This window comes from Panthera onca, chromosome B3 (assembly GCF_046562875.1).
Source record: "Panthera onca isolate mPanOnc1 chromosome B3, mPanOnc1 haplotype 2, whole genome shotgun sequence".
Lineage (NCBI taxonomy): Eukaryota > Metazoa > Chordata > Mammalia > Carnivora > Felidae > Panthera > Panthera onca.
In genome coordinates, this window is record NC_138344.1 from 31,497,199 (window position 1) to 31,523,303 (window position 26,105).

The following is a 26,105-nucleotide window of genomic DNA, read 5'->3' on the forward strand; positions in this document are numbered from 1 at the left end:
GGCCTTGTGACCTTACATAAGTCACTCTAGGCCTCGGTTACCATACCTGAAAATTAGAGATAACACCTCCCAGCCAACTTGGCAAAGGAGATGACAGGTATGAGAGCTATTAAGTACCACATAAAGTAATCACAGCAGAGATAACTTCTCCCTTAACACATTCTGAGCAGCTGAAATTTTGGAAATACCAGATATCCCTCATTATCTTCCTAGTCAGGGCTCTAGGTCCCATTTCTCGTCAATTACCTCTGATTCTCTGAAACGCCAGCCTATAGATTATTTAAAGAGGTTAAGGGTCACAATTATGTTCAGGAAGGCTCTACTCTTACACAAAGAAGAAAGAGATAACGTAAAGGAAACCAGGCCAAGGATGCCAGCTTTTCTCTAAGCATAGGCCTAGTCGGCTTCTCATTTGCTGTTCCTGGCCAGAGAACTGGGTTGACGAGAAGAGCAGCCAGCCAGGTCAGCGTCTGCCCTCCCGGTTCCCAGCCACTCCAGCGCCCCATGGTTATTTTTGGCTGACGCTGCCCCACCACTGCAACCTCAAACCTGCCACCTTACAAGCCGCCACCACCGGGTGAAACGCTCCTCCTTTTCAAGGGCATGGAGGAGGGAAGCTGGAAGATCGCCAACTCCGCCTCGACGGGGGCCTGGCTCAGGCAACTCCCACCCCAGGTCCACACCAGGGCACCCGCACCCGGAACTAAAGCACACAGGGACTCCCGGACCAGGGAGCAGCCCGGGCATTTGTACTGTCAACTTGGGCTGGCCCCTCCCCCGGGCTGGAGCGGCTCCATCATCACAACAAAACGCGTTGGAGGCCCGCGGCTCTCGCTCGCGTCCCCTCCAGACGTGCCCTGGGTCTTAGAGACCTGAGCCCCTTCCCCCATAACCGCCGCCAGTGGCGGACAGGGGAGACTCCGGGGGCAGGCGGACGGCCAGCCTGAGCCAGAATCAAACTCCAGGCCGCGCGGGGAGGAGGAGTCTACAGACCCAGCCTCGAGCCAAGGGTATGGGAGGGGTCTGAAGGCCCCTCCAGGCTCTCCCAGGTAGGACCCCGACCCCATTCCGCGGGAGGTGCAGGGCCGAAACTGGATCCCTGCAGGGGCCTCAGAGGCAGCTCAGATTCCGACACCGCGGGATCCAGAGGTTGGGGTCTGTGGTGACCGCCCCTCCGGGGGAGAAGCGGCGGGTCAGGGGTGAGAGGTCGGGGCCGCGGCCAGAGGCGGGCCGACGAGGAGAAAGAAAGAGAGTAGGCCGAGACCGAACCGGGAACTCGGGGACCCGTACCCTGCACGTCCTGTTCACCAACTCACCCCCCGCCGCTGCCGCCGCCGCCGTCGCGGGCCCGGGCCCACACTCACCGTCTCCCAGGATCCGGCTGTGGCTAGGCCCCACTCCCCGCTCCGAGCGCCTCTTCCGCTTCCGGCTCCGGCCTCCGCCCGCGGCGGCCCCGCCCCTCGCGTGACGCAGCCGTCGCCAGTCCTCGCTCGACCTCGCTCGGTGGTCTGGTCGCTCTAGCCCCCGACTCGAAGGCTCTGGAGGACCCGTCTTCGCCGCCCCGGTCCAGGCGACAGCAGTGGAGACTGGTTCCGGGAGGGCAGAGGGGACGTCCCCGACTGCGGCCCGCCCCCCGCCGTGTCGCGACGCACGTAGGCCCCAGGGCTCCGCAAGGGTGCAGTCCCGCGCTGCGGGCTTTGGGAGCCCCGACCCGGCCGGGGATCGTGCCTGCTCGTCGGACCCGACCCCCCCCCCCCCCCCCGCCCCGTGCCCGCCAACCCTTTCCTGCGCGCGGAGAAGCGGGCATTGTTTCGCTGGCGCCTCAGTGAAAATCGGACGGGCCTTGAGCACCCGCCTGGCCCCGGGACCTCGGAGGGCGCCAGAGATGACGGAAGTCTGTGTCCCCAGGTTCGGGAAGGCGGTCGCGACTCTCGGTTTTGTGGAAGAAGCAAATGAGACCTTATTCTTTGTGTGTGTGGCGGGTGGGGGGGGGGGGTGCGGGGAGGTTAAAGACATGCGGCACGCCCACATTCCCATGTGCATGCAGAGCAGATTCGCGGAAGATAGCCGAGAGCCACGTCGGCGGGGCTTCTGGAGGCACGGGGTCTGGGGGAAAGGGAGTCTCGTTCTCCCTGAGCGGCGCAGTGAGCGGACTCGCAGTGTGTCTCCACTTAATAGACCCCCGCCAGAAGAAAGCCCGCGCCCGGCCGCGGCCAAGCCCCGCTGGCCTTTTTTTGCGAATCACTCGACGCCCCCTTTGGCCGAGGTCGCGAGGACAGGATCGCTGAAGCCCCTCCCACCCGCTGCCCCGCCCCTGGTGAGGGCGGGACGACGAGACCCCACTTTTCCACGGGAGAAAAACCGAGGTGTGGTCCTTTGTGGAGACCTCACGGTTTGTGAGAGTTCGCGCCCCAGGGCCCTCGCTAGCGTCGCCCCGCTAAGCGGGAGGCTGCGGCCCCTCACTGCCCCCATCCCACGCCAGGGCCCGAACGGCACGATGCCCCGCCCCTCCCGGGACGGCTCTGTGGGGGCGGGCCGCCCGCCTTCCCGCCTCCAGGCCGCGCCCGCTCCCCAATGAGGGCTGGGCACGCCCCTGATGCGAGGCGTCGTGCCCCCGCCCCCGCAGGCGCCGTGCTTGCGGAACCACCCCTCCCAGAGGCGCGGTGCTTCACCTCGCCTTCTGTCACTGGCGTTCCCTTAAACTGACGGCGTGGCTCGAGGGGCTGCTTAATCCCCCCAATTCTATGTTAGATGCTCTCCCCCCCCCCCCATCCGAAGTAAACAACCGAAGCTAGGGGAAAACGGGAGGCTTGCTACGCAAACGCAGCCTCAAAACGGCTCCCGGTCCCCTTCCAACCAAAGGCACCCGCCCCCCCAATACAGAAATTCAGGAGGTGCTTCGACTGTGCTGTGGGTCACCGAGAGCCCTGCTGTCCCCGATCCCTTAGAATCCTGCCTCAGGGCTGGAGGCAATGAGTTGCCATTCTTGCCCGGCCCCGGTGCTTGGCCACAGGCCGCGGTCACACCAGCCTGGTTTCGTCTGGGGTTTCATCCACTCACACGAGGTGAATGGACTCTGTGTCTCCTCCCCGCACCGCGTCGCGTCGCCCGCGGTTTCCAAGGCTTCTGGAAGCCAGGACCGCGTGGGCAGCTGAGGGTGGAGGAGCTGAGAGGGGAACTCCCGTCTCCAGCCCTGCTCTGGGAGCCAGGTTCTTAAGGGTTAAGCCGGCCCATCTTCCCACCATCCCTTTCCATATTAGGAACCCAGGAGCCCTGCCTCCCAGTAAGGAAGCCAATCTCATTTTCTGAAATGGAACAGGAGCCATCTCCCAGCCCCTTCTCCAAAATCTGCAGTTCAGTAGCTGTCCGTGCCTCAGATTCTACCATCAGAGCTTCATTTTTTTCATTAGAGCTTGTCTTTTTGTTCCTGAAAGAAATCACACCTAGAAGAAAAAGAGGCAGAGTATCAGGCACTTGGAAAAAGATCTGACCTGAGGTGAAGTAAAGGTAACTCTCCCACCCCCAACCCTCTCACCTCATCCCTCCAAGGCTGAGATTTTGGGAACTCGCCTGGGGAGCTCAAGCGAGTGGGTCGTCTCCAGGAGCCTTGCCCCATGCCTTTCCAGGAACCTTGTTCCACATCCTCTGACCTTCAAGGACCAGCCTCTTTCCCCGGGCCTCTACCCTTGTGCGCACCAAGTCTTTTTCCGTGTGGGCTGAGAATTGCAGCCTGGTTCAAAGGCCCCAGGGAAATGCCCCTGCCCTGTGCCGTGCTGCCAGCCACCTGACACCCCCAGCAACTCTTGCCCCTCTTGATGTCCCTTTTGCCCTGCTGGGCTCCTAGCTCAGCGTGCTGCCCCCTCCAGGCCCCAGCTCCTCTGATCCCCTCCTTGTCCTGCCCACCCTGACTACCACATCCATCTTTGTCTTCTCTGGGGCTGTTAATTCATCTTTGAGCCTCGGCTGTAGGGTCACCTGTCTGGAAAGCCTTCCTGGGTGCTCCAAGGGGGAGTCAGGCTCCCCTTCCCTGCGCTCCCACAGCACTGAGGGCCGTGCCTTCCTCTGCACAGGCTCTGCAAGTTCAACATCTGGTCTGTGCCACTCCCTACTCCGGCAGACCACGAGCCCTTCCACGACCAAGCCAGGCAGAGTTCGGGTTCTCAGGGGGCGCTGGGGGCTACCGTGGGGAGCGCCTGTTTTTAGTGGGAAGACAGAGCACCCAGCGGGAGGGGAGTTGTGGGTGCTCCCCAGGGCCTGGGAGAGCGGGGCGGTGGCCAGTCTTCATGGTCCATTTTGGAGAGGAAATGTGGAGAGACAGCTCCGGAGGGGCTGCAAGAATGTGGGTCTGGAGACGGGAGAGGAGATCGGCAAGGTGTCTGAGGGGAGAGGGCTGGTGGGTGGCAGTGCCATCCTGAACAGGGGGCGGGTCTGGGAATGTGAGGAGTGAGCAAGTCACTTAGGGGGTGGGGGAGCTCAGCCCAGTGACACTGTCCTCAGTGAGCACCTTCTCCCTGTGCCTGCACAGAGCTGGGGCAGGGTGTCTGGTGCCCAAGGGTGTGGGTAGAGAGACAGTGCTAGGATTCTGAAGCCCAAACCCTGGAGGTGAAGTGGGTGGGCATAAGGACAAGTGGAGTGTGCAGCCCCTATCGACCCCATGAGGCCCCTTAACCAAACTGGTGGGGCCTAGGGCTCAGGGCCCCTACCTTACAGCTGAGGCTATAGAAGCCAAAGAGGGCAGTGAAGCAGTAACTTGGCTTAAGGGCTCTGACCCCCACATTAGAGCTAAACTACCATGTCCCCCAGATGTTCCCCTGTCCCCTGCCATTTCCAGACTCCCACACTGGGAAGGGGAGCAGCAGGGGTGGGGGAGTGTGGGCCCAGTTCACAGTGGACTCCCTTCATGACCTTGGGGCAACGGGTGAGCCCTTCTGAGCTTCAGCTCCCCCTGTCCAAGATGGAGAGCGCCAGATGAGCTTGGTTGTTTAGCAAGTGGCCAGGCCATGGTCAGCATCACAGCTCATAGAAGCTGTTGGAACCGAAAACTTCAGGGGGGCTGAGGCTGGTGTTTATTTGTAGTCTGAATCATCAGGGAAAAGTCGAGGCCAAGTGGTTGGGGTTGACAGGTTTAGGTGCATGTTCAGCCCCGGGGCCTCAGTTTCCATGTCTGAAGAGGGGTCTCAGAAGCTGATGCTCTGGGAAGGCAGGACTGCCCCAACTCCAGGGCTTCCCATCTGTCCTGCTCTCAGGACCCACACTGAGGCAGAGCCCCGTGGACCTGATGCCTGGCCCCTTCTGCTCTCCCTGGCACTCCCGTAACTTCTGGCCACTGGACTGTGCCTGCTCACCAAGCCCCACTGAAGGGTGCAAGTGAGTGCGGGGAAGGTGGGCACAGCAGCCCCTGAGGCCCAAGCCGAGGCTGGGCTCCTCTTTCCTGGCAGGTGCTCAGACAGAGCCCTGGAGCAGGACTGGAGGCCGTCAGAGAAGGACCTGCGGGTATGGCTGGCAGAGCGCAGCTGGCAGCGTTGGCTGACCACCTGTGGACGGCGCTGGAGGCCCTATTGAGCGAGTACAGGCGCCGCAGATGCAGGGATGCGAGCTGGGACTCTGCAGGGCCCTGTGTGAGCTCCTCACTCTGGGGCACATAGTGAGGTTCCCGTCCCTCTCTCCCTGGTCTTCCTTGCTTATCTGCAGGCCCAGGGAGCACCCCTGAGCTAGAAAATCCTCTTCCCAGGCCGAGAGCTCTAGAATGCTCCGGGCTGGTTGCCCACATCTGGGGTCATGTTCTCAGGAAGGCTTGTCAAGGTCTGGGGCATCCAAACGAAACAGGAATCGAGTCCCCAACAGAGCTTCTGTGAATAGTGTCATTTCTGTGATGGCGCCCCTGGAGGTGTGCAGTGCATTATCTGGTGTGGCTGGGGGCACTGGATTGGAGGCAAAGGAAGGGCCAGGGTCCCTGTGACACCCACCCACTCCCCGGCCAGAGAGTCAGAGGGAGGGAGGCAGCTGGTTTCAGCTCAGTGGATAGAAAAGTTTCCAAGGCCCAGTTGCCCCTGGCGAAAGCTGCAATCCCCAGGGAGTGAGGAAGGTGAAGGTTCATGCAAGTTGAAGATTCTAGGGGAGGCCCCTGGAACCCCTGCCCCATGTGGGCAGCACCACACTGTGATGGCCTAGGCTCCTAAGCTTTTAGTCACCGGGGGTCTCAGCCCACAGCTGACCCTCCTAGAGCTCCTGCTCCCTACCATGCTGGGGGTGACCCTGGGGACCCACCTGTCTGCTCCTGCCTCCCAGCTCTCTAGCATTCCATGACAGCATCCCTACTCCTTTTGCTGGAGCTCCAAAGCCATCAGCAGCTAGTGCGGAGGAGTGCTGTCTCAGGTCCAGCTGGAGGTGGAGGGTTACGTGTCTGGAGCCTATAGTGGTTACAGCAGCCCCTCAGAGCTGTGGGGCACAGTCCCAGGCGTACAAGCCAGGACTCGGGTCTGTGCTGGGCTAGCAGCCGGGCCCTTGGTGGGGCTTATCGCAGCGGTGGAGCAGGCAGGGCCTTGTGGAGTCTGCCTGCTTTATCAAAATCCACAGACACTGCCGTGCCTGGGGACAGGGATGGCCCTCTGCAGGGGCTCTGTGCTGCCCTCAGCCCTCCTGGCAACAGGTGGAAAGCTCCCTGGCCCACCTGGCACAGGAGGGGCACCAGCTGCAGGGATCCCAGAGACAGGAGTGGAGGCCAGACTGGGACACACAAGACAGGTCAGGGTGCCCGGTTATGGGTGAAGGGCATGGTGGCAGAGGATGGGCAAGATCGTGCTACTGCAGACGGAAATGGAAAAAGCCCAGCCGTGTTTGGACCAGAGGAGCCAAGGGCCCCGTGGGCCAGAGCCCTTCTCTAAGTGGGTGCCTGGCAGGGCGCTGAACACCGGGCCTGCCTTCTACTTCATTCTTTGCTCTTCATTCTTAGAGCAGCAGCTGGCAGAGGAGGGCAGTGCGAAGATTTCTGTTCAGTTCCCTCCCCCTCAACATTTGGGAAAGATGCTGCCATCACCCGGCCTACTCCCCTCCGGGTCCAGATGGGAAAACAAAGCCTAGAAGGTAGGGAAGAACTTGTTCAGGCTCCAGACAATGTGGTCTGGAGGCTGTGAGGAGACCTCAGGATCCTGGACCGAATGTACCTGCAGGAGATGCTGGTGTCAGGCCTGCAGGGCCAGGAGCTGAGCTGCGATGGGGACAGGGCCCGGGCACTTTAGGGCCCGGATGACGTCTTGATGGGGGCAGCCGAGACCCCTGCCCAGGCTCAGGATATAGCCTTCCTGCAGGAGCAGCTGTTGATCCTTGGGTCAGGTGGCCCAAGACAGCTGGCAGGATCATGCCCCCCCCCCCCCCCCAGGGAATCCAGGGCACCAGCTGAGCCAGCCTGTGCCCACCTATACCAGGGGGGCAGAGAAACAGGGGATTCTAGGCCCTGAACTTGGGGATTCCAAAGTTGGGTGAGGGTCCTAGGGACACCATGGAAAAGGGAATGCCCAGGAAGGACAAATTGGAGCAGGGCCTCCACACAACGCAACTCCAGCGTGCACCGTTCCCACTGTGGCCCCAGAAAGCGCCCTTTGGTGGTACGCAGCCTGCCTTAACCCGTCTGGTCCAGATTGAAAGCTTGGGGTTTGGAGAAGTCCCTTGGGGGCTGGGGAGGTCAGAGGAGGCCTCTTGGAAGAGTTGAGTCCCAGAGGATGAGGGAAAAAAGGGCTCTGGGAGAGGGTAAAGGCCTGGTGGCTAGCCTGAGCAGACTGATCCCAGCCAGGTGAGCCCCACAGTCCTGGTGGAGGCCGAGCCATGAGTGGGGGGAAGGGGGGTCTTCACAAGTGAACAGGAGACTCTCAGAAGGGCTGGGCAGAACCCCCGGTGACCAGTGGTCTGCTTAGAGCAGCCTAGAGGCTGGTCTCCACAGCCTCTAGGAGAGCACATACGGTGTCAGAGGGCCCCGTGCAGGCCCCAGGGGCAGAGCACCAGGGCTACGTGCGGAGAGGGTGGTGTGGCGAGCAGCACTGGGGGTGCCCCCCGGAGGCCTGGCAAATAGCCACTCAGGCCCACCCTCAGATCGTCTCACACTGGGTGAGATGGCCCTGTGGGCAGGAGGTGGGCCAGCCTCTGTCCCCAAATCCTGAATCATGTGGCCAAATTCACAGATTCCCTTCCCTGGGTATTAACACTCCTGGGTGTCCCATTCTGGCCCTTTTAGGGAAGCACGGGGGAAATCTTTCAGCTTCCACAAGTCCTGTCTCTGCCACGTATGGCCAAACCTTTCCTGCTGGCCCAGGGCCAGGCTGGGGGGAGGCAAGATGACCTTAGCTGCTGGGCTCAAGTCAGGATGCTTAGGAGTGGAAGTGCCCAGGACAGAGGGCTCTGTGTGTGTAGGGGCCACAGAGGAGGCGTCTCTGCCCCAGTCCCCATCCCAGCCAGTAAGACACCGTGAGGACGTCCATGCAACTTGGAAAGAAACCATTGAAAATGGGTTGGGGGCCCCATACTGTGTCCATTTCTACTAGCACACTCTAGGTCCAGGAGGTGCCAGTGCCCCTAAGGAAAGAGCTAGAAAAGGAAGAATCACATCCCAGGCTTCAAGAGAAGGTGGCTGAGTGCTGGAAGGCACGCTGGCACCAGGTGGTAGTTGCCCTGAAATTGAAAGAACTGCAGAGACCCCAGACAGAGACCGAGGCCTGGTCTCCCCAGGTGGGTGCTCTCTGCCCACCTTCCTCTCCCTCCCCACGTGCCCCCTCTCCTCCTTCTCTTCCCCACTGTCCAGTCTTTCCTACTGGGAGCCATTTAGTGTCTTTCTGCTCTTAGGCTGCCCACTAGCTTTATCCTACACTTCCTTCCCTTCTCCTGCTTCTTCCTCATTACGCTCCATCCACCCACCCACCCATCCTTCTTTCCATCCCCCCCGTTCACCCAGCATACCTTCCCTGAACATCTACTGCATGTCTGGCCCTCTTCTGTGTGCAGGAGAACCAAAGTCAGATCAGACCACTCCTCGTCCCCAAAAGTTTATGGTTTGGGGCCACACAGTCATCAAGTGGGCAATTACAATTTAATACGTCTGATGAGGAGACGGGCGCCTCGGTGGCTCAGTCGGTTGAGCATCTGATTCTTGGTTTCAGCTCAGGTCATGATCATGGTTTGTGGGTTCAAGCCCCACGTCAGGCTCTATGCTGACAGCACGGAGCCTGCTTGGGATTCTCTCTCTCTCTCTCTCTGCCCCTCCCCTGCTTGCTCTCTCTCTTCCTCTCTCAAAAATAAATACATCAACATTTAAAAATATATGTCTGGGGCGCCTGGGTGGCTCAATTGGTTAAGCGTCCAACTTTGGCTTAGGTCATGATCTCGCAGTCCGTGAGCTTGAGCCCTGTGTCGGGCTCTGTGTTGACAGCTCAGAGCCTGGAGGCTGCTTAAGATTCTGTGTCTCCCTCTCTCTTTGACCCTCCCCCACTCACGCTCTGTCTCTCTCTCTCTCTCTCTCAAAAATAAACATTAAAAAAATTTTTTTAGGGGCACCTGGGTGGCTCAGTCGGTTGAGCATCCGACTTCGGCTCAGGTCGTGATCTCATGGTTTGTGAGTTCGAGCCCCGCAATGGGCTCTGTGCTGACAGCGTGGAGCCTGGAACCTGCTTCAGATTCTGTTTCCCTCTCTCTCTCTGCCCCTCCCCTGCTCACACTCTGTCTTTCTCTCTCAAAAATAAACATTAAAAAAACATTAAAAAAAATATATGCCTGATGAGGGGAAAGGCACTGTAGGAGTTGGGGAGGGGGGCAGCGGATAGGTAAATCCTCCCGATTGAAGGGGTTTCTGAGCCTCTGAACCATCCCTGAAGGATGAACTGGGCATCCTCAGTGAAAGAATGAAGGGCACTTCAGCAAGAGAGAGGGGCGCATGCAGAGGCCCAGAGAGGACAGATGTGGAGGTGGCAGAGTGAGAACAGTCCCTGACCCAGATGAGGAGTAGAGAGGGCAAGGGGGTGAATGGTGGGACGGGGGCCAGGGCAAGGGCTTGGGTGTCCCGGGCCGTGTCCACCAGACTTCGAGTGCAGTTTGGTGACGGCCTTCTCCCAGCCAGTGCCCTCCCTTAGTGTCTAGGGCAAAAGTGTACATGCACAAGCAGACGGACTGGTGGACACTCCCTCCCCCCCACCAGGATACACGCGAGACACTCACCCAGAGACACGCACATGTTCCCAGATGTGCGCACACGGACACAGACACAGAGAGTCAGCAAGGAGGCGCCCTGGAGGCCCAGGGATGTGGAGCTGCAGGGACCCAGGAGGGGGGTCCTGCTCTGCCGCAGTGGGGCTCGTCTGCGTGAGATGAAGGAGCGTGAGAGCGGGTCTCAGCAGCAGTGCTTAGCTGGCCTTAGGCCTCACGAAAGGTGGCGTTGGTCTAAATCGGTGTCTCAAACTGGGGTCCAGAGCTTTGCTCCAAGAGGGCTGTTAGCTCCTCAAGGAAGCAGATTTGCAGTGATCGTCTGCAACTGCGCATTTGTACAGAAAGAAATCTCAGTTTTTGTCTGTTTATCAACCCAGACCCCTGTGGGTTGGAGGTTGTCTCCTCAGGGCCTGGAGAGACACTACTCTTTATGGGGTGTGCACCCCAGTCAGGACGGGGGCCTGCGGGCGGACAACTCCGGCGAGAAAGCGTGGTGACTGAGGGCTGGGACCTCTGGGCAGATTCAGGTGCCGGGAAGGAAGTGGTGCGGAGCGAGCCCTGCGAAAGCAACATGCAAATGACCCGTAAACCAGTGTCAGTTTGGGCCCCAACCAGAGGGCCTTCCAGTCCTTTGCTTCTCGGGGACTGCCCAGGCCATTTCTCTCTCCCCAGTCCCCAGGGAGGCCCGGCCTGGACTCACCTTCTGTGAGCAAGTGGTGCCCCAGGCCCTGCGCCTGTCCAGGGAGGGTGATCTAGAATTCCACCCTGAGCCATGGGCAGGGGTCCTCTGGGGAGCAGGGCCCCGGGCTCTCAGGGAAACTGGGCAACATCTGGCTGGCAGGAGGGTGCGAGGGGCTCCCGGGGCCTCTGGCACTCTCCACCTACAGTCTCATCCCCAACCTCAAGCTCCTTCCACCCTGACCCTCTCCCGGTCTCTGTCTCAGTCTCTCTTCCTCTGCGCCAGCCCAGGATTCTGTGCTCTGCACTGTCCCCAGATCAGTGGTTAAGACCGTGGGCCCCAGAGCCCGAGTACTGGGCTCCAATCCTGCCTCCGCAGTGTACTTGCTACGTGACCTCGGGCAAGTTACTCTACCTCTCTGGGCCTCACCTGTAAGGAAGAAACCCCACAACCAAGAACAGTTATGGTTCTCCCCCATCCGCTAAGAGGGGTAAACTGGACACGCATGTAGAAGGCTCAGAGCAGTGTCGGCATGCAGCCAGGAAATGTTCGCTCCTGTTACTACACACTTCACGCTGCTTGCTGGCCTGGCCGCTTTGCGGCGAAAATCGCCTTTTCCAACCGGGGATCCACTGGGGCTCCATGTCACTCGCCCTCTGGCAGTCTGCCAGGGCTGCCAGAACAAAGTACCGCAAACCAGGGGGCAAACCAGGGGGCTTCGGCAGCAGATACTTCCTGTCTCACGGCTCTGGAGGCTGGAAGTCTGAGCTCCAGGTGCCGCAGGGGTGGTTCCCCCTGAGGGGGGGATTCTGTTCCTGCCCCTCCCCGGGCTTCTGGTGGCTGCTGGCAGTCCCCAGTGTTCCTTGGCTTGCGGACGCATCACCCCAGCCTCTGCCTCCACGTGCACAGGGTGCTCTCCCTATGCACGTGTTTGTGTCCAAATTTCCCTTTTGTAAGAACACCAGCCAGATGAGATCAGAGCTCTCTCCAATTACCTCTGTAAAGACCTTATCTCTAAGGTCACATTCTGACGTACTAGGGGTTAGAACACAAACATAGCTTATACCTCCCAATTTGCATCCTGCTACCTTCCTGTCGGGTGGGTTGGGTAGGACTTGGGATCTCGGGGACCCAGCTGTTCTGTCTTCTCTTTCCCCTCATTTAGCCCCAAGGCCCTGACACGGCTGCAGAAAGGCTGGAGGGGCCACAGGATCGGCCGCTGTGAGGAGGGGTGGGCACTGTTTAGTGAGCCCCCAGGCAGCCTGTCCGCATCTGGGTGGGAGAGGCAGGCGAGGGGCCAGGATGGAGATCACACACAAGCGCGTGTGAGTGTTTGTGGGCATGAGAAGATGGGGTGAGGGCTGCCCTCTGTCTGGCCGGCGACAGAGCAAGATGCAGACTCTGGAGAAGGAAAACAGCCAGGTGGCTGCCAGGATGTAGAAGTGGCAGGTGGCGAGGAGCTGGAGGCTGCCCGAGGCTGGGATGATATGGGGCCCACCTGGGATCAGGGCCCCCAAGGAGCCCTTCCTGATGACCCTAGAGTCTTTCCCAAACCCGAGATCAGGGACCTGGTGCAAAAGAGTGGGAGGCCCAGGCTCTGCCAGTTACCAGCCACTTCCCCTCAAGAGGTCTCGGCTTCCCTGTCCCAAAGAGTCCCAAACTCCCTGCCCTGGCCCCTGTCGTACCCAGGGGCTCAGGGGCGGGGCTGTGGGGCCCTGGGCAGCCCATCTGTCCACAAATGGACAAGAGCCTCGCACTCCTGGCTGAGCTGGATGCCGGGGAGCTCTAGGACTTTGGGCGCAGCTGACACTGGAACCCGCAGGGCAGGTGCCCTTGGGTCAGCGAGGCCTGGGCCTGCCCACACCCCAGAACAAGGACGAGAACCTGGACAGTTCAGCCAGCCTAGAAGGGAGGCCAGCAGTCCCAGAGTCCTAGCCGCCCACCCTCTTCCCCCAGCAGGGTCCCCAGGCAAGCTCTCAAAGTCTGCACGTGGAGGGTGGGCTCCTCACCCTGTGGAAGTCTGGGGACCAGACTGCCACCTACTGAGTGGGCACCAGTCAAGCCCACTCCCTCGGCCTCCAGACACAGCCTGTGGGGAAGGCCACTGTGGAATCTTCCCTGGGCCTCTCAGGCAGCTGGGAATGGTGGCCTGGTGGCCCTTGCTGTTTTGGCTCAGATCTCCATCTGTACACTGGGAGTGGTGTTGGCAGTACTCAGGGGTTCTGATCCTCATTGGTCCTATGACCCTGTTCGGTGTACCCACTGGGTTACTGTCCCTGGGTCACACTCTCTCCAGCTTTTAAGAACTAGGCCGATGCCCCAGCCGAGTGGCCCATTCGCCTTGGTTGGGCTAATGATGTTAGAATGGGGGTGGGGATGAAGGTACAGGTCTTGCTGTCCCCACCAGACCCCAGGAGCTGCCAGAGCCAAGGACCACAGAGGAGCCAGAGGAGTGTCGAGCGTGGGTCCCACCAGAGGCGGAGGGGAGAGCTCATGGGCAGGCAGGGTGGGAGCTGCTCCAGCCCCCACAGGAGGTGAGAGCTAGCTTGGGGTGCTGGCTGCCCTCCCTCAGATCAAGGTGGGGGCAGGGCTAGAGACGGGGCCTCCCAAGCAGAGGACAAGGCTCTGATCCCACACTGGGCCCTTGTGACCAGGGGTGGGAGGAGCTGAGACCAAGGGCCCCCAGGGAGGTGAAGGTGGGGAGGGGAGGTGCCTAACTTGTTGGAGCCCGTGAGTCAGGATCAGGGTGTTTTCACTGAGGGCCAAGAGCAGAGCCTAGACCCACTCTAGGCTGGAGCCCCAGGCGGCCCTGACCTTGTACTATTGCAGGGTGGCCCTGGGAGGAGCCCAGGCACACAGGACAGGCTCACCAATCAATGCAAAGCAAGTGCACGAGGGCTAAGTGCACAGGGACCCCATGCAGGGAGACAGGGGATGATCTGGAGATAGAGAGGGTTTGGAGACCTGGCCTGCCCTCGGGGAGCCCTTGGGCTGAGCAGCGTAGCCCCATAGGGAGCACTGAGGGAGTATCACCCATTCATATTTTTGTATTCAGGGGAATTTGTAGTCACCTGTACGGTGTGGAGAGGCAGAGGCTGTCCTGCTCCCTCCTCCAAGTGCTGTTCTACCTGCCTCTCCCTGCCTGACAGCTATTATGCCCCTTGTTTGGGTCAAGGCAGAGTCCCAGGCAGGCCCCCGCGAGAACCAGGGTGGGCGATGTCCTGAAGCACCAGATCAGGGTAGGAGCCAGTGACTGACTCCCTCTCAGACTCTCCCCCCATTCCCAGACTTCCCTGAAGGAGGCAGGCTTGGAGCTGGCCCAGATGCGAGCTGGGCTCCAGAAAATCCGGGACCCGGAGCTGGAGGCTCACCAGCCGGCCCCGGAGGTGCCCAGAACCAGGTGCTCAGCATCCCTCTGCCTCTGTGCCTCTGCCAGGCCTGCATGCCTCGGGGGGGGGGGGGGCACGGTTCCCTGTGCCCAGTCCCCGGTGCCACTGACCTGCCCTCCCCGGACTCAGTCAAATCCCTCCCAACCTCGCACTGCCACCAGGAGAGCCCAGGCCCTACAATGTGCTCACTGTCTTTCTGCCTTCCTCCCCACGGTGGCAGAGAGGCTTGCTGAGAAGCTGAGGCTGGAAGCAGCTGAGGGCTCTGAGCAGGAGCTGGTGGAAAAGTGAGGACCATGGAGTGAGGGGCACCCGGATCTGAGGGGCTCTGTGGGGAGGAACCACCTTCCTTCACAGAGACCCTCACAGCTCTTCCCCTTCCCGTGAGGATTTGGGGGTAGATGGGAGAGGGCATTTAGGGACATGCTAAGAGAATCCCAGGGGGGACACTGCCAGGCCTGGAACTTGATGTATCTCCTGGTCTGCCTTATTCTCTCAGAAGAACGGAACACGGGGAAGAAGCAGGAGGGGGCATGGCTGGGTGGGCTCTGGAGGCACAGGGATTAGGACCTCTGGGTTCCTGGGCCTGGGGTCATGGATGGAAGGAGAGTGGCCTTCTTATGCTCAAGTCACCTCCACCACTGACCAGCTCAGCGAGCGTGAGCAAGTCTGCCTTCTCTGGGCCTCAGTTTGCTCTTCTGTAAAAGGGGGATACTGCCTATCGTACCTATCTCAAAGGATGATGTGAGGATTACGCGAGACAGTGTGCCTGGCTGGTGGCCCTGAGTTTCCCTATACCTGGGGTCCAGTTAGAGTGAGTAAGTACTAAAGTCATAAAACCATGGAGGTGGGCCCAAGACCACCTGTCTATAGGGCTTTAGTCGCAAAGTCTATTTATCCGGTATTCTATCAATGAGGCATTATTTGCACTTAATATATTCAGGAGACAAAGTGGGCCGCCAGTGATGGACAATATAGCACGTTCCACGGCCTGGAACAGCTCCTGCTTTAGGCTTGAATACCATTTCACCTTGACGCGGGTCCTCATCTTTATGACCCTGTGTGGAGGAGCTTGATGGGGTGCGGACTTCTATCTTTTGCCTGAGCTTCTCTCTGGGGACCCCTAGAGAATGGGGTCACATCTGCCAGTGGGACCTGGGAGACTCCAAGAGTTCCGACTCTCAGGCTGAGAACTGTGTCCCCAGGGAGAGGAGCTGGTGTAGCTCTGAGCATCGAGGGCTCTAGCACTGGGAGGGCGGGAGCCTCCAGCCATCTCTCAACCCCTGAAGGTGACACCTGGGGACTCCCTAGAGGAACAGGCAGAGTAACCCCTGCCTCCCTGTGTGACCCAGACCCTGTTTCTCTCTCTGCCTTTGTTTCCCCATCTGCAAGCCAGAGTGGGGGGAGACAGAGGCCCACAAGGTCCTTCCAGCGTGGGCCTTTGGCGATTCTGAATGGATTCCTCAGCTGGCCTCCCTTTCCCTGGCTAGAACCGGAACTACTCCATACCTGGTTACCTGCCCTGCCTCTCTGCCCTCTGTGGGGTCAGCTTCTGCTTCATTTGTCCCCAGGTGTCAGCCATAGCCCAAGAACCATGGAGGAGAGGAGCATCTGAGAAACGGTGGCACTTGGGGCAGTGCCCTAGCTGGAGGAGAAAGGTGTTGTGCCCACTGAGGCCCAGAGCCACCAGGGTCCAGGTTTATAGCCTCACTCTGCTGCACAAGAGACCGAGGTCAGCCCTTTGCCCCCAGTGAGCTGACAGCAGACTGTCAGGCTTCAAGAACCAAGGGTGGGCAAGGACTCCCTGGGGAGAGTGGAGGCCCCCCCCCCCCCCCCGCTAGGGTTTCTGTCAGGCCTGAGGCAGGGGACCTGTCATAGGTGGCTGCAGTCAGAAGCCTCCCTGTCCCCTGCCTGAAATAGGGCCTGAAATGCCCATGTTAGTACAAGGTTCTTGACTCTTAGTGGACGAGGCCACCTGCCCTTTCCCAGAGGGACCCTGTGGCTAGAAGTAGATCTGGGCAGAGAGTGGCCAGTGGGGCGCTGAGGTCCTTGTGGGGCTTGGTTGGTCCATTCACTGCCCTGTCCCAGCACAATGATGACCACAAACCTTCTGTCTTACTGGTGAAGGCCTTGGGTATTGGGCTTTAGACTTTTCAAAGTGAGTTCTGATACATTTGTGCCTCACATCACTCTATAGTCCCTATTTCACAGGGAACTTGCCCAGACAAGGCAGTAATGTGCCCAAAGTCACACAGCAAAACGGCAGCTAAGCCCCCTGGTCCCTTAACCTGTTCCAGAAAGGTAGTTTCTCGTTTCTGAGCTTGATACAATGGCCATCTTTGATGGCCACAGGCAAGGCTGGCTTAGAGTTGTCCCCCTTGAGGTTATCTGGCCATTTTTCTCCTTCTGAACTTCCCTCCCCACCCTGCTGTGTACTTCCTTCCCCTACAGAGCTCCGTCAGCTGGGCCACGTGCTTCCAGAACCTCCCTCAACTCTGTCACTGAACATTCCCTCCATCTACTGACTTAAGCAGAGTTTGGCAGAGGAGGACCCTGGCAGGATGGAAGGACAGAACAGCTCTCAGATTGTTTCTCCAGCATCGTCTCCTGCAAAATGTTCTCTGCCCTCCCTGCCATTCACACAGCTGCTGTGGGAGCTGCAGAGTTCCCAGCTGATGGGTCCAGCACTGGGTCCTGAGCCCAACAGAGCCAGTGGCCCTGTCCTGATCACTGGACTTGAGACAAAATCGTAGTCTCTCGGGGCTGAAGACTGGACACAGAAAACTTGGGAACTGTTAACTTCCCTGTTTTTCATGGTGTCAAAAGCTGGATTTCAGCGAGGGCAAATGGAGCCGACAGGTCCCAGGACGTGGAATTGGATGGAGATACTTTAGCTCATCCCAGGAGGTCTCTTGTATGGAGAAGACATAAACTTGACCTTTAGGATGGTCATCTCACGTTGCTCTGTGGCCTGGGCAGCATGGTGAGCTGGTCTTCAGAAGGAAAGGAGTACCTTCCAAGGGCAGCACTTGCCAAGGCCAGTCCCACGCCCCGCTGTCCTTGGGCTCCCCCAGGCTCCGAAAATAAATTCTCCTTTCTCCTTTCTCATCACATGAGATGAGTGGTTTGGGACCCCTGCCAGGGCGCATCCCCAGTGCGCTCCAAACCAGGGCGCTGCCCTCCCCGGAGGGCCCTCCCTTCAGGCCGGGCACCCACCCTCCAGCCGCTCACTCCCTCAGGCCGGCTCCTGTTTGCTTCCTGGCACAGATGGCGTTCCCCCCCCGCCCCCTGCAGAGAGACGGTACCTCTCTGTCTCCAAGCGCAGCAAGGTCCCCACTCGTCCCGGTCCTGCTTTTCTGGTCGGTTCCTTCTTCCTTTCCCTCCAGTGGTGATTCCGATCTCTCAGAAGCCGCAAGCCACCAACTCCCGTTTTCAGGGCGGAGACTCCCAGGAGAAGGTGCAGTAGGCGTCCGGGCTTCCCTCCCGCGCCCCGCCCCCTCCCCCCATTGGCTATACGGAGGGCACGTGGCCAGTCCTGGCCAATGAGGTGGGGGAAGGTTGCGGCGTGGCGCGGAGCCGGGAAGGCTGGTCCAGGAGAATCTTGGATCCTCTCAGGACTGTCAGGTGACTCCCGACTGCACAGCAAGGGGGACATGGGCGGAACGAAGACTTGGGACGACCAGACACCCCCTCCAACTTCTGCTTCCTTCTGTCACCGGGCTGGGTCGCCCCTGCCCCTCACTGAAGGGAGGCACGTGCAGGAGAGTTTAGGGCAGCTGATTGGAGTCCATTCACAGCCCTGCCATTCACTACATATGTGACCTCCAGCACATTTCTGCTTTTCAGTTTTTGCATCTGTAAAATGAACGAAGTTACTGCCTCATAGGGGTGTGGGTGGAGTGGAAATAAGCGTGTATAGAATGCTTAGTACTTGCTGGGAGGGCAGACTCTGGACTCCGTAGCTACCGAATTAGAACCGCTAGGCTCTTCTCACTAGCTATAGGACCTCAGGCTAGTAACTCAACTTCTCTGTTCCTCGGTTTCCTCATCTGTAAAATGGGAATCATAGTCCCATCTCATATGTGTAGAGAATCCAAGGAATTAACACAGAGAACTTAAAACAGCACCTGGCCCACACCAGTGTTCAGAAATCGATAGTTTCATAGCTAAGTGCTGTCAGGTCTCCTGGAGCACACGTGCAATTCCTCTGGGGTACAAACCTAGGAGAATTGCATGTGCCACTTGGGAATGCCCAAGTGTTTTCCAAAGTGGTTAGACTAATTTACACTCCCCTAGCAGTCTCCAAGAGTTCCCATTGCTCCCCATCCTTGCCAAGACCTGGTGTTGTAAGACCAAAGTGTGTGCCAATCTGATGGTGTGGAATGGTTTTCTGTGCATTTCCCTGGCCCCAGTGAGTTCCAGCCATTTGTATTTCCTCTTCTGCAAAACAGCTGTTCATGACTTGGCCCCCTCTTCCAACCCCCCCTCCCCTTTTTGCTTTTAACAATAAGCATTAACACACACACACACACACACACACACACACACACACACACACACTCTGGCTGTTAGTTTTATGTTGCAAGTATCATCTATTTTTTTTCTTTTCTTTTTTTTTTTTTTTAAGTTTACTTATTTATTTAGAGAGAGAGAGCACAAGCAGGGGAGGGGCAGAGAGAGAGGGAGAGAGAACCCAAAGCAGGCTCCGTGCCATCAGTGCAGAGTCCAACACAGGGCTCAAACTCACTAACCGTGAGATCATGACCTGAGCCAAAGTCAAGAGTTGGATGCATAACCAATTGAGCCATCCAGGGGACTCTCCCAGTGTGTCTTTCTAAATACCAGTATCTTTTTTTTTTTTTTTTTTTTTTTTTTTACTGTTCATTTATTTTGAGAGAGAGAATGTGAGAACGTGAGCAGGGGAGGGGGGGGAGAGAGAGAGAGAGAGAGAGAGAGAGAGAGAGAGAGAGAGAGAGAATCCCAAGCAGGCTCCAAGCTGTCAGCACACAGCCCAATGCAGGGCTCGATCTCACCAACCCGTGTGATCATGACCTGAGACGAAATCAAGAGTCCGAAGCTTAACCAACTGAGCCATCCAGGTGCCCCCAAAACCTGTATCTGTCTATTTTGAGGGGGAAGGGCCAGAGAGGGGGAGAGAGAATCCCAAGCAGGCTTCACACTGTCAGCACACAGCCGGATGTGGGGCTCAAACTCACGAACCTGTGAGATGATGACCTGAGCTGAAATCGAGTCAGATGCTTGACTGACTGAGCCACCCAGGTATCCCAAAATACCAGGATCTTTTGATAAACTCTTTTGGAGGGTCTAGTTGGAGAAATTCTTCCCTTTCTCGAGGTCTTGGAAGATATTCTCCTATAGGTCTTGTTAAACTGAAACGGGAAGGAATTGCAGCGGCCTGGTGCCTTGTTCTTCCTAGATTCTCCACGTCCGTCGGGAGCTTTTCTCCTCTCACCACCCCCTGCAGTTACGATGCACCGTTTCCGCCTCAGAGGTCTCTAGACCCTGCTTCTCCTCACCTCCCCGACACCCCCGTGGGCTAGGCCTGCTGCACCTCCGTGTGGCGGCCCCCTGCTGCGCCACAGGAAGCTGTGAGGTGTGATACCAACTACTGGTTACCAGTTATTAAAGTACTAAGGGCTAGCGGTGCCTGGCTGGCTTTGTCAGTGGAGCATGTGACGCTTCATCTCCGGATTGGGGGGTTTGAGCCCCACGTTGGGTGTAGAGAACACTTAAAAAAATTACTAAAGGACTGGTCATTTCTTTCAAAAGGTGTTTAGAGACCACTGAGAGGCTCAAGCCTGTCCCAAGGTCACTCTTCATTTGCTAGCACTTCAAAATGGCAAAGGGGTCTGCATTTGCCTGCCTCAGAGGACTGCACAGACTGGGGACGGGCGTTGTTGTTGCGGAGGAGGGCAATTACAAATCCCCAGTGCTTTTCCTCTCTGCCCACTTTTCTTGGTTTCACCAAAACTGGGTTGTAGCCATAGGATGTGCATCATGGTGGAAAAAAAAGGCTGGGCACTCTGGGTCCAGGCCCGAGTTCCAGCGGAGGCATCCCAGAGGTCTAATGTCCAGAATGTCTCCTGACTCCAGATCACACTTCCAGAAAAGCCTCTTTTTAAGCCTAGGTCCTGGTTAAAACGTGTCAGCAGTGCCCTGATGCTCAAAGGATGGCACCCACATCCCTTAGCCTGGGATCCATCCTGGACCCAGCCATACTTCTCCCCAATTCCTCACCCCTCCAACTCCAGGTCCTGGCCACAATTCCCCAAGGGCAGGACCTCTGAGGCCACCAAGTTTCCATAGATCAGTTCCTCTGCCGAGAATGCTTCTCCTCACATCTCCAGCTGGCAACCTCACTCTTCCAGCTGAAAGATCGCCACCTCTGGGAGGCTTTCCAGAGATGCCCCAGTGAGCTGCCCCAGCATCCATCTGCCATCAATGGCCTACTGTCCCAGTCACACTGCATTTCAATTTTTGATTGGATAATTGTGTGTGCCTCCCCAACAAGACTGTGAGCTCCATAAGCACGGGGACCATACTTACTCGGCAGGAGCTCAAAAAAGCCTTGCTAAATGGAGGCAGTCCCCTGGCCCCGTGCCTGCCAGGACACTGATGCGGAACCACTGGAGATGGTCCTGGTGGTCAGGCAATACCTAGGGTTTCCTGCCAAGCCAGAAACAGGCTGAGAGTGAGCACCCTGGAGAATGGATAAGCAGTAAAGGGCAGAAGGTTCAGGAAAACCCAGGGATCCAGAGGAGCGGGTCCTTTCTACTCTCAAGACTCTCACCGCTCCCTCATCCCGATCACTGCCCACTGGGAGGGTCACTGAAAGCATCTGAGAGACCTGCTTGTGTGAAGAGGTAGAGGTTTATTGAAATATAAACATTCGAGAACATGTAAGATAGAAAATAACCACAACATATACAGACACTTGCTGCAAGAGGACGTCTGAGGTATTTATCCACTGCCTAGGCTATCCATGTGCTAGCACATTTTCCTGGTCAGAGTACACAGATGGGGAGGGGAGGAGGGGTGGGGACGAAGCAGCCCCGGCCCACCGCCTGCCCTGTGGCCTTCAGGACTGCACCTTCAGGGAAAGCTTCTCTTGCCCAGGGCCCTGCTCCTGGGGCACCTGCTGGCATCCCTGACTCTTGGGCTTCCGGGCTGAGACCCTGCTGTTGTCCTCGAGGGCAGCAAGGGTTTGCTGAGAGGGCAAAGCTGGCTGGGCAAGCTGCCTGGGGAAGGGGAGAGGATCCAATGACCAGAAAGCCACAGTGCACTGTCCCTGTGTCCTCCGGCTAGAAGAGTCCATCCTTCGTGACCAAACCCCTGAGAAAGACACACTGGCCAAATGTTGCGACACTTTCAAGTGGGCCCAGCGCCAGCCAACCAGGCCCTTCCTGGCACCGGATCCCAGACACTCTTCTCTGCCCACCTCCTGCGCTTACCTGGTGGGTAAGGCGGGAAGGCTCCTGAGGCCAGAAGAGGGTCAGACCCCGCTGGGTGGGGCTGTGTGTGTGTGTGTGTGTGTGTGTGTGTGTGAGCAAGTGTGTGGAAGGCTGGGGAGGGAGTGAGAAGATGCGTCCGGCAGAGTGCAGCTTACCAGGCTGAGGGAGCTGTTTCGTGCTCCACCTTTTGATTTCCCTTTCCTTTCACAGACAGGGCCGAATGCTAGCCGTGTGACAGCTCGTGCCAGCGTGGCCTGTCACCACCACAGCCCAATGACGTCACAGTGAGCGGTGTTCTGTGAGCTCTGCAGGGCGGACTCAACCAGAGATGAGCCTGGTGTGACAATCACCCCATCTTCCCAACATGGGAGCGGCCGGCTCCAGCCCAGAGGCCCAAGGGAGGACGGAGCTCACGGCATCCCCTTATCCCTGGGATGGCTCTACAAGGCCTCTACAAGGCCCAGGGCCTCCCCGGCCTGCCCCTGCCCTGAGGTGGCAATGCTGAGTGAAGGGGAGCCATTCTGTCCCCACCCTGGGGAGCTGGGGGTAGAGGTGTGGGACCAGCTCTGCTCTGGCAGCAAATGGGTCAGGAACCATCTTCAGAACCGTGTGGTTTCCGGACCTGACCTGCATGAGCAAGAGCCTCTCGCTTCACCACCTCCCCGGCCACCGTGATCCCTGAGTCACCTGCCCTGCCTGCCTCCCCGCCTCGTCACTGGGGTCTTAGCGAAGGGCCGGAGGGGCTGGGGTACCAAAGGTTTGCTCGGCTTTAGGGGTGATCTGCTTTCATTTCTTTGGTGCTACAATAACAACAATAAAAATTAAAAACAAAAAAGTCAGCAAAACACATATAAAAAAGATATCAGAGATGCAAATACTTCCTGAAGAATCAAACATCAACAATTACAAATCTGAGGTATTTCAATGAACCTGACATCAGCAGGTTTGGGGATGTTGGGGCTGAGGTGACCCCATGAGAAGGGAGGGTCCGAGGGACAAGTGGGCTGTTCCTGGGAGAGGTGGCCAAAAGGGCGAGTGAGAGCGTGAGGTCTGGGAGGGTCAGAAAAGGGTCAGTGTGAAAGCGGGTGCCAGGGCCTGCCTGGGCAGCCCCCTGAGGCTCTGCCTCTCCCTCAGCAGGTACCCAGTAAGCTCTGGGGCCTGAGGACTGCCCTCGTGTGTCCTTTCTTGGGACCATTAAAAGAGGGACATGGGGCCCTGAGGATAGCTTCGAGACTTGAATATGAGGGACCCACACCCCTGGAACCAAACATGGTAGGTGAGGTGGGTAGGAGGGCTCCATCCCATGCTCAGCGGAGAAAGGCCATGAAGGCATTGTCTTGGCCCCTAGCAGCCCCAACATGGGAGTTAAAGACTGAAGGGCTGAGCAGGGGAAGAGGCCAGTGACCCCAGGGTCACGGCAGAAAGCAGGGGAAGGGAAATAAATTAAGGGGAAGGGCTCTGGAGGGCCTCCAGCCCTGTGCCGGCTTACAGATTGTCGATACACTGTGCCCGGGACGGGAGGTGGCCTGGGAACCCCGGAGGAAGCTGGCTGCCCACAGACCCCGCCCAGTTCTCCAGCACAATCCCTGATTGGACAACGCTGCCCTGTCCTGCCCCTGCAGCCTCTCCCTGTCCCCAGAGTACAGCAGGACCCGAACGGAGCCCAGACAGACGGACATGTCCAAACTCTCAACATCTGGCCACATGGTGTTTGACGTGGGCTCCGTGAGATGAGGTAAATTCTGTGCATCAACCTCCTTCACTCTCGACAGGAGAGCGGGGCACGGGGAGCTGGGTCCTGCCCCTCAGAGAGACCAGCTGGTGGAGGGCTCGGCGCTGGGGGTGCCCCGGGACGAGGTAGGACTGGCTGAGCAGTGAGAGCTGCCGCTGCCGCTGCCGCCCATGCTCTGGGCGGCAGACCCTGCGATGAGGTGGACCACGGGCTTCTGGGCAAACAGCACACCTGGGGGGGGAGGGGGGGAACGAGCGTGAACAAAGAGTCTCGGGCAGCTGCACTCTGTCCCCGCTACGGGTGCCCAGCCCTGTATAAGGCTCCGTTCCAGACACCGTGCTGGCCGCTGACCAGAGTCCTGAATACTGTCCGGCCTCAGGTGCTGACAGGCCGGCCAGGGGGCAGAAACGTAAACCGTGATTTTTGAGGAGATGTAACCAGTGCTCTGTGGGCACTGCTCCCTCCTCTAGGGGCTTGTGGGAACAAAGAGAAGGTGGTGGAAGGCAGGGGCAAGCTGGTCAGGAAAGGCTCGGGGGGAGAGCATGCCTGGGCTATCAGAAAGAGCGGCCAAAGGAAGAGCCGGAGTAGGGAGGTGGCAATGTGCTGGAGGCTGGCATGGCAGGTGAGGCTGGACAGATGGGAAGATGAGGGAAGGGAGGCCTGTGTGCCTCTTAGGAGGCAGGTTTTACCCTGCGTGGGTCGTGAAGGCCCTGGAGCTTTTAGGAAGGGGAGGGACACAATAAGATATGGGTTTTAAAATGCTCTCCACAGGGCTGGGAGGAACAGGGGCGACAGAGGCCCACAAGGAAAGAGGCCCAAACCAGGGCAGCGGGGCTGTGGGGTGGCAGAAAAGGGGAGAGAGCAGAGGAGCGGGGTCTGTCAGCTCTGGGGGTGAGGACAGAGGTGAGGGGCTCTTGGGAACGACTTCCCAGTTCCTGGCCTGTGCGACGTGCACGCCCACCAAGAAAGGGCACAGGTGGGACAAGGGTGATGCAGGTGAGGTCTGGGGTGCCTTCACCTCCCTTCTGACTGCTCCCCATGTTGTGAGGAGGCGTTATCTCCCACTTTCCAGACACTGATCTCGTCCTTCCCTGCTTTCTCCGTGGACCCCCCCCCGCCAGCCCCCAATCCTCTTAGACCGTCAAGCACCACCAGATGGCAAAGGGCACCTAGGCCCTGCCTGTTGTCTCGTCTGGTCTCCTTGAGAGGCCCCCATGTCAGGCTGAGACTTCTCAATGTGGCCTCCAAAGCACCAGTCATGTGGTGACCGGCAAGGTGATGTGGCATCGCTGCTTCTCCGTAGGCTGCTTCCAGGAACTCCGTCCCTTCCCTGGCTGCAACCCTGATGCTGGCAGCTGGTGGCCGGCAGAGCCAGAGCGTGAGGCCCACAGGGTGGCGCCGCCAGAACAGGAGCACCAGTTTGATGGAAGGTGTACCTTTAAAGCCCCTCCTCTGGACCCCTCGGGCTCTCTGGCCCCCACTCAGCAAGCCGTGCTTACTAGTAAGACTTGGGGCTTGTTCCCAAACTCACCCCTAAACCAAAGAAATGGGAGCGGGAAAAGGACTGGTTTCCAGCAATTGAAAAGACTTGGTAGAGATGCTAACCCAACTAGCCAACAAACTACTGCCCAAGTAGACAGCAATAACTTTAAAGGACTGGGCGGAATTGTAAAAACAGGCGGATTTCTGCTACACTCAGATTCCTTTGCCTGCGTGTCAGTCCTTGGTCCATTTTAAAGAAAGGGAATGACAGGCAATATTTAGAGAGAGTGGAGGTGAACCATTCCAAGGAGCCCTGTGCGCCACAGGTCCATGACAGCAAACGTGATGTTTAAGGCATGGGCATGGACAGGATTATGATGCTTCGCGCTTAAGTGATGGGTGCAATTAGTGAGTCAACCGTTGGTCCAAAAGGGTTAGATGAAGGGTCTCCACCATTCTGTCGAAGGTGGTGGGAGGGATCCGTCATCCTGCTGGCAATCCTCAGCCTCTCCCAGTCTGGAAAAACCACTTAACCTTTGGAACCTCGAGACTACATACAAGAGAGCCACCCCTGGGAAGCTGTTCAGATGGGAGGGTGACAGGAGGGGCCCTGGCTGTGGGCCTCCCTCGGGGCTCCCAGAGCCTCACCTGCGTAGGTGGTGCCATCGATGTCCACGGACATGTTGATGCTCCCGATGCTGCCTGTGGCCAGGTTCAGCGCTGCGGCCGAGGCCTCTGTTCTGTCTTCTGCTAGGGACAAGGGAGACAGCGGGCCTGATTAGGACTTCCAGCACTGCAGTGTCCTCTCCGAGGCTCTCCCACTCTCCCGGACTGACCAGAGCAGGCGAGGCCTCCCACTGTTCTAGAAAGTATCTGGATAACCTTCCCCTGAGCGTAAGGTCAGGCAGCAGGAGAACCCAGGCTTGCCAAGGTCCTGTCGCTGGCTTCCTCTGTTCCCTGCTTAGCCACTCACTTCCCCCATTCCCTCTGTTCTCCCACGAAAGGGATCACAGGCTGCAAAGACTGACCTTGACTCACAGCTGTGCACCGCCACTTTCAGTGTTTCAGCAAATGCTAACTAAGCATCCACTATCCATCAGGCTGGGGAACCAGAGACCAGCAAGCCCCAGTCCCTGCCTCTGAGGACTTGCCCTTAACCTCTTCTTGCC

The 26,105-nt window shown here is 58.3% G+C and overlaps 2 protein-coding genes and 2 long non-coding RNA genes across 11 annotated transcripts in view; 1 reads left to right on the forward strand and 3 right to left on the reverse strand.

Annotated features, from left to right (window-relative positions):
• The window catches only part of CLK3 (CDC like kinase 3), a 14,065-nt gene extending 12,583 nt beyond the window's left edge, over positions 1-1,482 (reverse strand). Inside the window, exon 1 of one of the 2 annotated variants that reach the window (XM_060618057.3) lies at positions 1,365-1,482. The gene's annotated coding sequence lies outside the window, so the exon portion shown is untranslated. Of the gene's footprint in view, positions 1-1,316 lie in introns of both variants that reach the window. The other variant, XM_060618058.3, reaches the window with a different exon arrangement.
• On the forward strand, positions 649-10,199 carry LOC132668891 (uncharacterized). The gene is made up of 6 exons (XR_013556370.2): positions 649-1,049; positions 3,411-3,507; positions 5,247-5,367; positions 6,953-7,083; positions 8,545-8,718; positions 9,535-10,199. It is a non-coding gene; the product is annotated as an uncharacterized LOC132668891 (long non-coding RNA).
• On the reverse strand, positions 3,039-17,729 carry LOC132668890 (uncharacterized). Of its 3 annotated transcripts, none has more exons than XR_013556371.2 (3): positions 17,556-17,729; positions 10,198-10,743; positions 3,039-3,443 (listed from the first exon to the last, which is right to left on the reverse strand). It is a non-coding gene; the product is annotated as an uncharacterized LOC132668890 (long non-coding RNA). The 3 variants fall into 3 exon arrangements; XR_013556372.2 differs by lacking the exon at positions 3,039-3,443 and adding an exon at positions 6,308-7,076 and having other exon boundaries at positions 10,198-10,337; XR_009605828.3 differs by lacking the exon at positions 3,039-3,443 and adding an exon at positions 6,308-7,076.
• Positions 17,730-21,122: 3,393 nt separating this feature from the next.
• ARID3B (AT-rich interaction domain 3B) overlaps positions 21,123-26,105 on the reverse strand; it is a 57,799-nt gene continuing 52,816 nt past the window's right edge. For all 5 annotated transcript variants that reach the window (XM_060618064.3, XM_078448890.2, XM_078448888.2 and 2 more), the window contains exons 8-9: positions 25,585-25,683; positions 21,123-23,685 (exon numbers count right to left, since the gene is read on the reverse strand). In XM_060618064.3, coding sequence (XP_060474047.1) covers positions 23,528-23,685; positions 25,585-25,683 — 257 coding nt within the window. In that variant the 3' untranslated portion in view covers positions 21,123-23,527. The remainder of the gene's footprint in view (positions 23,686-25,584; positions 25,684-26,105) is intronic.